We start from the raw sequence: 14,245 nt of genomic DNA, 5'->3' as shown, positions 1-14,245 counted from the left end.
GAGCCAGCAGTCGTGCTTGGATGTTAGTTAATATGTTTTTGTCTTGATCACATGAATCAGGACAGTGCTTTTCTCTACACTCATCTGAATCTGGCTGTGCTGTGCTGCCCTTGGTGTCCTGCCATCACAGTATACAAGAAAAGGGCACAGTATTTCAGAGTAGGGGAAGACTGGTGGAGAAAATAGATGCTGGCTGCAAGCAGAGGGGAATGGTTTCACCCAAGGTTAATGGAAGAACAGGCAGTGGAAGCAAGTTCAAAGCGATCGATTGTGTGCGTCGACTGCCGTAATTCCAGGCCTGAGCCGTCCTGATGTACTCGCAGCTTTTGGCAGTGCTTGTATTTAACGTAAATTTTCTCTGTGTGCTATGACTATCTAATTTTCTGTTGCTGGATGAAGCCAAAGGTTTGGGTGGAGAGGAGTAAATGAGAGAGAACTACTCACACGCAGCGGAGCACCATGAGAGCAGAGGGGATGTCAGCAGCAGCTGTATAGGCAAGAGGAACCGGTGGTCTGTGCAGTCCAGGCTGAACTAGGCCATGGGTAGCTCCTGCCTTCATCAGTACAGCTTTTGTATACACAGCTCAGCAAATATACTGAGATCTTAGTTTAAATGAAAAGGTTAATACTCTGGTTTTATGTCCAAAAGCAATTTCTGTTTATAACACTCTCCATTTTTTCACTTGTCTTTGAGAGCAAGATGTGAGCCCTGTGGTTGGCACAATTTGGAAAGGTACTGAGTCCAGAAACTGGGATTTTCGCTGAAGTCAGCGCCTGTTTTCAGGAATCTACTTGCACATGCAGAGTCCTTATATTCACAAGAGTTTAAAGAGGTGCTGATTATAACGGGATGTTCAGCAGTGTTTATGTAGTGCTGGAAGTCCCAAGGAGTTACCCGCTTACAATATTTGCAGGATTAGGTTTAGATGGGTGGCAAGAGGAACACTTGCTCTTGTGTGGTCATAAAGCAGAGCTGAATCCCGCACTCTACCTGGTGTTGGTGGAATGGTGGAGGTGGAGGTCAATGCCTCCACAGTGCCCATGGATGAGGCCACATATGCTGTGGAGGTTGTGCAAGAGGGGACAACAACCCCTAGTAATGGGTTTGTTATCTCTGCTCCTACACCTTTTCTTGGAAGGTTTTGGAATATTGTAATACCACTTCTACCTTCTGTGAGATTGCAGAGTAGTGTACGCATGTCAGTACTGGCTAGCATTAGGAAAGGAGGTGAAGAACATGGAGATGTATTGGGTTAAATAGGGACTGTCTACTGGTTTCTTTGCTACAGAACAGTATTTTATAATGAAAATATATTTACTCTTTTTTTTCTCTCTTTTTTTTTTGTTTATTAAAGTGCACTTCAGCTGTTTGAACTCTTCTTCACCTCTCCATAAACTGTGAAACAGAAGGATGTGGAAAAGTATTCTCTTCTCTTTTTCTACATGAGTGATAAGAGCACAAGATCATTACTACAAGTTTGCTGCAAAGATGAGTTCAGAGGAGAAGAGTATATCTCCTGCTCACAAAACATCCACTCCATCACACAGAAGTGCCTCTTCCTCTTCATCATCTCAAAGGGATAGGAGGCAGGTAAGTAAAATATATAGATATGTGTAGCATTGGTTGAGATGATTAATTTGTTCTTTTAGCCAAGCAACTAGTTTTCAGTAGCTCTAAAACTGGGAAAAGAGTGTTAATGTGTGTTAGATAACAGGCAGGAAATATGTCTGAAATATTTTTGCTATTATTTCTATTGCCCTTCACTGAATGCAAAAACAGTCTTCTCACAGGTGGTAAATATTAATCTTTCATAGCATAAAGGGTTTGGGGTAGCTGTACTTAGTTAAGGCCCCGGTTAGCTTGTGATTCCCTCTGATTTTTCAGGACTTCCACCTGGAGTAAGTATTTTAACATCTTTAGATGAAAGCATCTGTTTATTTTATCCTTCCACAGTTAGACCCAAAGAGGACTAATGGAGGATATGGGTCACTGCTTAGCTCAACTGACAGCATATCCTCTGAATTCTCTGGGTAATTAGGTAGCTTGGTAGGATCGTAAGAGTCAGAAAGAAAGCAATTACATTTGGGAATACATTTTACCGTAAGTCTAGTGGCTACTCTCCCAGTTCCCATGGCAACTGGTAAAGTGAATTTGTCATCATTATAAAATGGCTGCTTAACTTTAAGTCCATGTTTTGTCACTGAAACATGGAGACAGATTTTAAAATAAAGACAAAGAGGACAGTAGTGTGGTTTGTCCTGAAATCTCATGGGTCTGACGTCTGATGATCCTGAACACATGTATTTAGGCACATCAGTACAGACTGGAAAGACTGCTGCTATGCATTCATTTTTTGACTTCATAGAATCATAGAATGCTTAAGACTGGAAGGGACGTCTAGAGGTCATCTGGTCCAACCCCCCTGCACACGCAGGGTCACCTAGAGCACGTGGCACAGGACTGCGTCCAAGCGGGTTTGGAAGATCTCCAGAGAAGGAGACTCCACAACCTCTCTGGGCAGCCTGTTCCAGTGCTCTGTCACCCTCACTGTTAAGAATTTTTTCCTTAAGTTCCTGTGGAACTTCTGATGCTTCCATTTCTGGCCGTTTCCTCTAGTTCTGTCGGTGGCCACCAGTGAAAAGAGGCCAGCACCATCCTCCTCGCTGCCTCCCTTGAGGTACTTATAGACCTTGATCAGGTCCCCTCTCAGCCTTCTCTTCTCCAGGCTGAACAGGCCCAGCTCCCTCAGCCTCTCCTCACAGGGCAGATGTTCCAGGCCCCTGATGATCCTTGTAGCCCTGCGCTGGACTCTCTCCAGCAGCTCCACATCCCTTTTGTATTGTGGAGCTTTGCTTAGTTGACTTAGTGATTTGCTTAATTTTTAGTGTTATAGGCAGAGAAATATCCAAGAGCATGAATGGATTCTGGGGGCAAATTCTTCTGCAGTGAAACTGAACTATGACACGTCATACAGCATGAGCAATGATGCTTGTATATTCAAGGAAAATAGCATAAAAATGTTTCCTCTTGAGCGTCTTCTTAGGTGTTCTGTTTTTTTGCAGGCTTTCCCAAAAACATAATAATGGCTAAGGACTTGGCGAGGGTTCTTTTGTGGATTGTTGTTTTTAATTTTGAAAAGGCTTGATTTTTTTTTTCTTGCTGCCTCCTTCTTATAGCAGCTGGATAAATAGTGGCCCTCTTAAAGGGATAATTTGTATAGCATAAGAAATGTGATGTGATTGGATAAAGTGTCAATGTAGCTTTTGTTGTGCTATACAAGAATAACGCTTGATATATTTTTCAATAGTTAATGACTGAAGTCTTCTCATCTTGTAATTCTTGTCAAAGTCATACCAGCAATTATGGAACAGTTTTCCAATAAATTATGGTGCAGGAGGCTGAATGAGAGAGAACAGGACTATAATAAATCATTTTAGAGTAAGTGGAAAATCTTGTTCTGTATATAATACTGGCATTTTAATATAGGTTTTTTATTTGTGCCATATGCATCACCTAGGAGAATTAGCAGTCAGCAAAACATTGTCGATTTGTAGGCTCCATAACTAAGTGATTGATAAACCAGTGAAGTCTGTGAAAGCCAACAATAACTGAAAAACTGGGTTTAGGTATTTGAAGCATCATAGGAACTTCAGCACCATTCATTTACATAAAAATCTTAGTTAATTTGCAAGATTGAAGGCTCAGGACCAAGCAATGATATTTAATCATTGAGCTGGATAGGGTTGCAGTGCAATTACAGTATCCCACCAGGAATACTTTGGAATGGTGCAGCAGCTGTTTGTCCTACTGTGAGAGCTGTTGCAGAGCCACGACCTCCTGTTTTTTCCACTGTCAGGGGGCACTGGGTCATTCTAGGAAATCTGAGGGTCCCTGTGAAAAAGCAAGTGTAAAAACTGCAATTATAACAGGTAATTCTGTGGGCCATGGAAAAAAAAAAAGGGGGGGAAGCTCTCATCTTCCTTCCTCTGTGAAAGTCCAAAAAAGTGAGTCATATTCTGTTGCTTAACAAGTAAGAGTGAAAATAACAATGTTTTTAGAAACTATAGCTGAATATTATAAAAGCATATGTTGTGTATTTACTATGATTGCAGTAATATCCTTATAAATGTTGCTTATTTTAGTCATCAACTAAGCATGCAAGTCATACTGCAAATTATAATGTTATATATTCTGTGTAATGCAAGGGTTGTAATATTGTGCTGAGTAGGCAGAAAGAAGTAAGCCATTAACCATTAACCTCGTGCAGTTGCATAAATTGGGGCTTGACCCCAGGCTGTTAAACCTGCAATCGCAGAACAAAGAGGGAGTAAATACAGGAGGAAAGTGATAATGATGAGACTGTGAACAAAGAGGAGAATTTGACTTTTCCAATCAACATCGAAAGGGTTGATATATGATGTAAAATGAATTTAGCAGGGTGTGATATTTTAAATGCAAGGATCTCTCTTCTAATTACTTTTTTTTCTTTTTTTTTTTTTTTTTTTTTTTTTTTTTTTTTGTTCCTAGTTAGGAAGGATGATGAGCTATTTCCTTTTTTTCTTTTTTTTTTTTCTGTCTGCCAGATGCTATTTCTACAAATCCTTGGTTCTTTTCTCACACAGCAAACACAAAAGGAGAAAAGCTTTTAGTCCTAGTGTATTTAACCTTGTATGATGATCTTCTCTACTCAGAGGTCTTTCATATTCCAAAGCAATATTCCGTTTCAGCCACATGTGAAGACTGAAAGATAGGAGCTTTGAAAGAAAAAGAGAAAAGATTTTATAGAGCAGCAATCATTTGCCTTTTAGATTTAATCTTTCTTGCTTTCTATAAGAGAGTTATTGATTAATAGGAGGAGGGCTGTGCCTAAGGGATGTAGAAAGGGATTACCAAGTGATTTTAGTTAAACTCAGTCTGCTTGCATTAATTTCCAAGAAAGCATAGAGTTCAGTGCTGGCCATGTTTTTCACTGGGACCCCAAGTCGATGACACAGTCAGCACACAGGTAACGCTGAAGCATGGGAGAGTCTGCAGCTGAGTAATGCAGAGTGAAATCCTCTTTCTGTTTTCTTGGGAGAAGTTGAATGACTTCTAGGCTGAACGATGCTCCTAGATCCATGGATTAACCATTTTTCTGCTCATGTAAACAATTCCACTATTTTGAGCTTCTGCTTTGAATAGCCTCTTTTTTTTTTCCTTCATATCAGCTTTTTTTTTTAACAACTTCCTTTAATGAGTATATTTTTGTTGCTAAAACAAACAAACAAATCTGGACCCAAATACTTTTTTTTTTTTTTTCTCGCTATGTGACCCTAAATAAAAATCCTGCATGTAAAAATTGCTGGTTTTCAGAATATCAAACAATTGGGTGATTGCTAGCTATATTTTTTCATAAATCTAACATGCATTAAAGTAAAATATTCTGCACCAAATAATATCCCCTGTTTTCTATGCTATAAACGTCACAATTTTAAAGCAGTTATTTTGCATTAGTGTAATGGTCATGACAGAAAAGGAAAGGAGACATTTACAGAAAATCAGACACCGCTTTTGGAAGTAATGAATGTAAAGAAAGTAATTTTATATGAAAAGTATTCATTTTCTTTTTTTCCAAAGAAATCGTAGTTAAAGTGCTGTTAGCGAATAATGCATTTTTCAAATGAAGTGGAACTGCAGTAACTGAGGGCTGGCTTGCCTTAAAATTCTACTGTTGAAAATGTCACTGGAAATCTGGCAAGCCAGGGGCTGCTGGGTTACTTCACTCTAAATATTTTACAAAATGAGATTGCAGTTATGTAACAACAAACTGCATTGGCTGCAACATATGAGACCTTCTGAACATCTGTGCTGGGCTTTGCTCCATCTTGAGATGGAAGGATTCCTGCCTGCCAAACAAAACTGGCAAGAAAGTTGGGAATCATCCTGGTGATTATAATCCTTCTTAGAAGAATAGATTTAGGTTTTGCAGTATACTGTTTAAATCTGATACTTTGCACAAATGTAGTGTTTTATGTGTTTAGCTAGAAAACTTTATCATAGTTTGTTTCTAGTAACTTTGTGGTGCTCAGCTCAAGCATAGCAAATCACTCACCATATAATTTTTATACTCAGTAAACACAAGCTCTTGCATTTTTCTCATCTGGCTAATACTGGGCTTAATGGGTTAATGAGATTGGACTCTCTTTTTATAAAACAAGAGGTTTCAAAGCACAGATGACAAAGATACTGGTGGTTGGCCCTGGGGAGTGCAACAGGTAACATAATGCTGCTGCTTTTCCTTATTCCTCACTGCAAAAATAAATTAAAAGTAACTGAAAATAAATGATAGTTGTTGTGTTGTGGCAGGGTTGCTTTGTCTTCGCCGCTGACCACAGCTGCAGTCCCCATATTTTCCCTTTGATTCACAGCTGCAAATGCCAAAAGAACAATGAAGCTCTGTTAGTCACTGTCTATGGCAAGATGCAGTCTGGGCATTGTATGAAGATTTATATGAATAGCTGTGTTTAATTATTTTGGTTCTGGTCCTTATATACTTAGTTGCTTGTATAAAAAATATTTACTCTGCTATTTATATAGATTTTGTATTCTCTTATTGTTTCTGCTGTCAATTGTTGCCTCTGCAATCTCTTCTTATGTGGACATAACGAAACTCAACTCTCCACAAAATTTAATTAGTGTTTTTCATTGAGGAAAAACTGGCCTTTCTCACAGAAGTACAATTGCAATTGACAGTTACTGTGCTACATGTGATGGAAATGAAATAGTTTATTTCATACCAGAGAGATACTATTGATAAGTTGTGGTAGAACTCGCACAAAATGATAATGTGAGAAGTAGCAACATTTCAACAGAGGACAAAATGCAGGTTTAAACAGGCCAAATGTGATTATCTTTGCCCAAGCTCGTAGTAAAAATGGTTTTTATTTTACAAAATGTAAATAAAACTTCTCTGGAAAACAGCATTACAGTTTTAGATGTACTTTCCTTAAGAATGGCAGTTTCTTCAAGATAAGTTTTGTGATTATGTAGTTTGTATTTGTACCAGGCTTTGGAGATGCAAAATTTTACAGTAAAAGCAGATGCAGTGGTTTTACTCCATAAAGGTTCATTAGCAATCCCATTAGCTGAGATCCAGGAACTGATCTTTTTAACAGTTATAGTTTATTACAGGCATTCATCCGATGACTTCACATCACTTTGAGAAGCTAGTTGCAAAAAGCTAAGGTGTGATAATTAATATGTTAGGGACAGTAATATCTCATGTGCAATGGATTGTTTCAGAAGTGGATGTATGACAGTGCCCATGTCATGATATATGCAGTCAGTACCTCTTATCTTGTCAGCAAGTAGAATTGGTTAGGGAACACTGAATTTTTATAGATTAAAAATCATATTACTACCATTTCCTGCCTGACTTTTTATAGTTCCAAGTCATGTCTAGGTTAAACAGAAAATTAGTCTAGTAATGAGAAAAGCAAGAGAGAAGGATAAAGAAGACAGGTATACTGGCCTAGAAGACAAACTTATGTACTTCTGGTACTCTTGGTAGCCCTTGATACACTTGGAGCCAACTGAAGCACTATGCTGATGTTTTATTTAACAAGAGTAAAGATCAATCATTGTTTGATTAATGCATATTTTCAAAAGTAACATTGAAGGATAAATGGTCACCTTCTTTATTTTTTTCTTTAGAGCATTCATATTTTGGAACGGAAGGCTTCTTCAGGAAGTACAGACCTTTCTTTAAGCAAGCAGTTCCTTGAAGCAGACCCTATTTCTCTATCCAAGGTAAGCAAAAGCATAGGCTGCAATGCAAGTGGGAAGTTTCTTTTTTCAATTTCAGAATATCTGACTGATAGCTATGGGATGTTGGCTTTTGTGATTATAGGGTTGAGTATATTGTGAGTCCATCCCAGAGATGGTTATTTGCCAGCTGAATCAGGACATAAATGTTCCTTAAGATGTCAGAGAAGTCGATCAATATTCTATATTAACAAAATAAAGGATTTTAGTTAGGTTTTGAAGAGGAGGAGCAGGGAAGTGTCCTTGTGCATATTCACTGGGAACAAGCTTTAGAATCTCAATACGGAGATAGAAGGCACATTGAAAAATGTTCTAGTCCAGCTCTCTTATTAAGCTAGAGAGAATCACGTGCAAGTTCAACAGCACTGATTATCAATAATTATCAATTAAAAAAAGAAATTGTTGTGAGTTGTGCCTGTGTTTCTCTGGTCATGCTGCTTCATGTAGAACCGTTTCTCACATGTTACACAGTGATTTAAAGAAGTCCTGAAGTGCTAAAGCTGTTCCTGAGCATCATCATTGGAAGAGGACTCTTAAGGCACTTCACTTTTGCGCTGGTACTCGGCTTTTTCTGGCTGCCCTTGCAGTACAAGGGCAATGGCACAAGATTGCAAGCGTGCAACGTATCTCTCCACACTGTTTTGGGAGAGGGGGGAGATGCAGTAAAATGTCGGGGTGGTTTGAATAACAGCTTGTCACACTCATGCAGCACAAAACAGGTATCCACCTTGCATTGAATAATTACTCTTTTTACCTCTGTATCTGGCAATTTTTTTAAATGATCAGCTGGATGAAACTGTGATTTCTGGTGGAAAAGTAATCGATACTGGCACAAACCTGTAGATAAAAGACATACACCTTCGACTTATCCTCTAAATGAGAAATCAGTGCAGTGAGGAATCAGTTAGTGTAGTTAAGGAGAGGGATTCTCTGCTTGCCCCAGGGGCTCATAGTTCAATTTCACCCCCTCAAGTGCCAAGGGCTGCTTCTCAGAGGAAAAAAAAAATATTTAAGTGCTTCCCTCTACACTAATGGAAATAAAGTATCCAAGTGAGCCATAGCAAAATCAGAACATGTTTCAAAGAGCATGACTTCTATGGGCAAGTATGAAAATTCCAGTTTACAGGGAAAACTAAACTGATTTAGATAAAAATATTTTTAGGAGAATTCACTGCAGTGTGTATTGACTGGTTTGATACTTTTCATCTTTGTCAGATTAGCAGCTCCTTACAGTAATTTGTAAAGAAACTTAAAATATGCTGTTACTTTTTTAATACTAACATTTTCACACCCATGTTTTTTGTTTTGGAAGTGTGTTATGACAGCCTAACTTGGTTAGGTGCTTGGCTTTGAGCAGGTTGTGGGGGATGGAGGAAGACAGCTTTTCTGACTCTTTAAGTGTGTGATGCTTTATGACTTTGTTCCTCCCCTGGTGGCTTTTCGTAACATCCCAGGGTGTTGTGACAGTCCAGCTAAGAAAATGCAAGTTTGGAGCTGTGTAGGATACTGTTAAACTACCTTAATACTGTATTAATGAGTAGGCAATATGTGATTCTTGAATTTGTACCAAATGTTTATTACCACAATAGCAAGAGGATGTAAATAAAGGAACAACTCTCTTAGTCTTCATTTTTTTTAAAAAAAAATGTTGTTTAAGTGTTCACTATGGTGTAGTGCAAGTCTGCCTTGGGTCATAGAAGTCATCATGCATAATAAGTGGTATGTACAAGGAATATACTTTATGAGCTCTCAGGCTTGCAACTGGTTGCATCTGAAATGATACATTTGATAACTCTGGAGAGAAAATAAGTTAGGATTTTTCTATATAATTCTCATTAAAACAATGAAGCTTAATGACAGGAAAGAAGATGCATTTCCTTTTACAGAATTCTACAAGCACAATTAGCCTGGGAAGCTGTGTAATAAAATGCTAGTGAAGACAAGTGCTGGCTGTTCTTTTGTTTGTCTAAAACAAAAGACTTTTTGGGTTGTTTTTAAGGAAAAATTAGATTATCCAGAATCTTTGTAAATTATACACTGAAGATCAGGAAGGTTTTGGAGATTTGGGATGTAAAGACAAGTTTATATGATTGAGGAGTATCACAAAGTGCACTGTTGCTGCTAGAAATACAGGTATGCATTAAGGTACTTTGACATTGCATCTCACAATCCCATGTTTTTCTAGAGATGCATTACTTCTTATAAAGGGACATTTTTAACATGCAGATTCTGCCCCTACCTCACCTGCAATATTTGTTCAGTCTTTTTGGTTCTTATCATAAGGAACCTGTAGATAGATTGCCCAGTGGTCAGAATCAGAGCAGCAGTTTGCACTTCAACCACCAGTTGCAGATCTAAGCCTTTCGTGTGCTGAGGTCAGCCAGAATTTGGTCCAATTTTTGCATATTTGGATACATTGATTTTACTGGGACGTAGTCCTTGTTCTGAACAGACTGTACAGGCCTTCAGGTTGTCGTTCAGCTTTGTAACCGTGCTTCCCCAAAGACTTCAGCTTTGATATACTTGCCTACTAAGGGATAGGCTTCCAAAAATGCTCATAGTCACTAGTTATCAGTGAGATAGAGCCAGGCATAACACAGTGACCCTTTGGCAAGCCTAAACAGGCCAGTTTAAAAGTCTAGCTTTCCTTTACTCATCCTCTTGCGCTTGAGAATTTGTGCTACATAAAGTGCAATTCTGTCGTATGTGTGCAGAACTAATCAATGTGTCTTCATGCTTTTTCTTCAGGAACCTGACAGCTGGGAAATCATAGAGGGCCTGAAAATAGGCCAGACCAATGTCCAGAAGCCAGACAAACATGAAGGTTTCATGCTGAAAAAGAGAAAATGGCCTTTAAAAGGTTGGCACAAGGTAAATGTCTCATAAAACAGTCAGAGTATAGTGACTTTGTTTTATGAGTTTGGTATTTTTTGTAGAGTAAGTTAAAATGTCTGCCAAATTAATACCTAGGATTTCTGTGTGTGACTTTCTCTCCAAAATGTGTAAAGAATTAGTCTACACACACAGCTTCATGGCTTCTGAATTCCATTGCCTTCTGAAAAATGTTGCATTCAAACTCCAGTTAGAGGAGGGGAATAATGCAGTAAATGTCTCATGGCTTGAAAAGTGTAACAAATATCTCTTTTCATTTAATTCTTTTCAATATATGTGTTGTAACAAATGTAGTTACAATTGTAGTTACAGTTGTAACAAATGTCTCAATGTAGTAAAAGTCTGAACTGAGTTTTACATTGAAATGATGCATAATAGAAGAGAACTAAGGGGCTTTAATGTGGAAGCCTTGTATTCTTACTGGAGAACTTCTCTGGAATTAATTTCCGTTTTAGGAGTGCTTTTGGGACAATAACAGCCTTGCTGTTATTTATTAGATGTGTTAATGAAAAAATAACCCCAAATCTCTTGTTTCTATTCCATTAGTTTGAAGACTTTTCTCCATGCAGCCCGCTTTTATCAGCCCTAAAATTTATGTCCTCCTACTCCTTTCTCTTTATTTTGTGCCATAGTAATTACAACATTTTTTTTTCCTTTTAGCAATAAGATGTGGTACTGATGGTGATCCGTACTTCTGCAGCTCAGGGTACTTGAAGTGGGGTTATGTTCTTGGAAAAAATGCATTTTGCTACAAAGAATGGTTATATAGTTGTTGTATAAACATAGTTTTTCTATTCCAGGAAAGCATTAACTTCTTTTTTTTTGCTCAATACTGTGGAACTTACTCACGTCTGAGTCCAGTTGCAGTGTATATTAGTGTAAATTATATATATTTTTTCCAATTCTTCTCTCCTTATGAATGTTATACTAACTGGCTAGCAATGTATCATTTTCTCCCACCTTTTGCCCTTTTTCTGCACCCTTTGTCTGACATAGGTGTTTCGGTTTTACTTAAACATAGTTTATTGTCTCAGTAACCACATACATACACACTACTTGAATTTAGCCTGATGACATTAATGAATTTCAACCTGATGTTTGAAGGACCAAAAAGGGAGAGCTGATAATGTATAAACTGATAAGAACATCTGTGATAACCCACTGCTTCCAATCCTTTAAAATACATTATGTCAATCTGTTTGGGTTTTTTTTTTTTTTTTTTTTTTTTTTTTTGGACATGTGTCTGTTTCAGTGGGGAACTTCAAGGGAGAGCAAGAGCAGTGAACTTAAAAAAAAATATATTATAGAGGAGATTATTACTGGTAAGCTGTTTTTCATGCTTACTCTGGAGCAGTTACTTGTGTAATAATTTTTAATGTGAATAAAAAGTTCGCAATGCAGCCTCTGTCTCTGTCCTGCCTTATGAGATTTATAAATCTAAGGATTTGTGCTGAACTTGGGTTCAGAAACTGTAGATGTGTTGTTTTCCAGCTACTGCCTGTATATACTGCGATTTCTGTACCTCGATGCTGAGAGCTCTAGTGAAGAATTCCAGAAGCAGCAATTGTAGCGTGTGCCATATTAGTAACCTTCAGCAAAGCCTTAACGTCTGTCTATTGAATGTTGCACATTATATTTTGAAGGCCTGAAAGTGCTTTAATAGCATACCATTTATCATGTGAACCACTTACAGATTGGTTTACTGCATTCTGAAATGCAGTATGCTTTGGAGCAAAACACTTCAGCCACTTCTCTGCGGTGTTCAGTTGCCCCATAGTAATTAGAAAGGGAAATGTGGAAGCAGTATTTTCTCTTGAAGAAGGAATTTAGAGACAGCAATGATCAATTAATGTCTTCCTCTTATGAGGTTAATGACTGTACCTAGTCAAAAACTCCTTTGTTTTGATGTCTTATTCAAGAAGTTATGTCCCCAGCAAAGCACCATTTTCTCACTGTATGTGAGATATTGGTGCCATCTGTTGTGTCACTGACATCATTTCCAAAAGCATCTCCAGGAGGTATTTTCAGAGATTTGCCATGTGAACACTGTCCCTGCTCATAGTGTTGATTTAAAAAGTTCACACCTTGGGAACATTGTCATTCCCTTCAATGTCGGACGGCTTAGAGTTCAGGATGACATTTTGTTATCTGTGTTCTATAGACTTAACATATATTAGTGCTTTAGGGAATATTCAGAAAGTATGACCAGCCTATACCACTAGCTGACAACCAAGACAGAAGCCCTCCAGTGACATGGTGCCTGCTGGGAATGCCGTATTATTTACACTTTAGTCTAGCAAATATCTGTATTGTGCTAGATTAAAGCTAGTAAAAGTTTCATCAACGTGATTTACAGTCTCTCCTTTACTTTGTGTTGTAGATGTCTGCTGTGAGGCACAAAGTTTTGGATGGTAGGACAGGGTCTCACAGCCTGCATCTCCATCTCAGGATCAAGGACACCACAGGAAAGATCAATGTGGGCCTTCCTTTTGGGGTGTGGAAATTACACTAGTAAAAACATTTCATTTTCAGTTTACAGATAGGGAAAGTGAGTTATTAGTCTGAAATGTGACCGACGTGTGTGAAGAAGAGCAAAAAGAAAATGAAGACATAACTCTTGCAGTCTATACTGCCATTCCTATAGACCTTGTTGGTCCGGCTTTAAAGCAGAAGAATACCTTTAATATAGAGGTTTCTTAAGTCAAACCTAGAATATAATGATGGAAAAGGAGAATCCGGTTTTTCTTGTTTAGAAGATAGTTGTCAAAAAAAGAAGGAAGAAAACTATTCAATACTGTGTTTATAAAGTCTTTCCCACCCACAGACATTCCTTAATTGCTGTAGAATAATAGTTGTTTTTTTGCAAATTAACTATTGTATACAGTTTAAATCACATCTGCTCATTAAAAAAGAAATCCTCCTTTTTTCTTTCAGAGGTTTTTTGTCCTGGATAATGGAATGTTAAAGTATTCAAAGTCACCAATTGATGTAAGTAAAGTTGAAGGCCATTTTAAAATATGTATTGGAAGTCAGCCTGCGAGGGTCATCAAATCTGATTCTGATCCTATGCGTGCTTATAGCAACGCACACACGAAAGTTGTTGAGGGATTCAGAGCAGGGAGTGCTACTTTTTGGGCAGATCTTTTTATATACAGACCTTTATATATATATACATATATATATATATATATATAAAAGATATACAAGATATATATATATTGAGCCTTATAAATGAGGATAATGGCTAATTAAGGACACCTCCCTACCTGTTAATCATCCTTTCATCCACTTATGCTGATGAGGTTAGTTTTGATTTGTGCAAGATCCCACATTATTCACCGACATCCCCAAGCAACAGCTGTGGAGAAAAGTAGGCTTATAGTTGTTGCATGAAGGCTTGGAGAAGACACCATGCAAACAAACCTAGCCTGCCTTCCTTCATTTCAACCTAGGAGTTCTAGGCCTGAGCCTCTCCTGAATACAAAAGAAGCTGCTGAGTGAAAACATGAATTACTGAGAAAAATGCATGCTCAGAAAATTGTGTTTAGT

The 14,245-nt window shown here is 38.0% G+C and overlaps 1 protein-coding gene across 3 annotated transcripts in view; it reads left to right on the top strand.

Moving 5' to 3' along the window:
- Positions 1-1,320: 1,320 nt before the first annotated feature.
- Positions 1,321-14,245, top strand: part of OSBPL6 (oxysterol binding protein like 6) — a 39,614-nt gene continuing 26,689 nt past the window's right edge. For all 3 annotated transcript variants that reach the window (XM_010219378.2, XM_010219377.2, XM_010219379.2), the window contains exons 1-4: positions 1,321-1,591; positions 7,694-7,789; positions 10,553-10,675; positions 13,631-13,684. In XM_010219378.2, coding sequence (XP_010217680.2) covers positions 1,490-1,591; positions 7,694-7,789; positions 10,553-10,675; positions 13,631-13,684 — 375 coding nt within the window. In that variant the 5' untranslated portion in view covers positions 1,321-1,489. The remainder of the gene's footprint in view (positions 1,592-7,693; positions 7,790-10,552; positions 10,676-13,630; positions 13,685-14,245) is intronic.

The sequence above is a fragment of the Tinamus guttatus genome, unplaced genomic scaffold (genome assembly GCF_059628265.1).
Source record: "Tinamus guttatus ecotype Peru unplaced genomic scaffold, ASM5962826v1 Tinamus_guttatus_pri_ptg000260l, whole genome shotgun sequence".
Classification (NCBI taxonomy): Eukaryota; Metazoa; Chordata; class Aves; order Tinamiformes; family Tinamidae; genus Tinamus; species Tinamus guttatus.
This window is presented reverse-complemented; position numbering and strand designations above follow the sequence as displayed.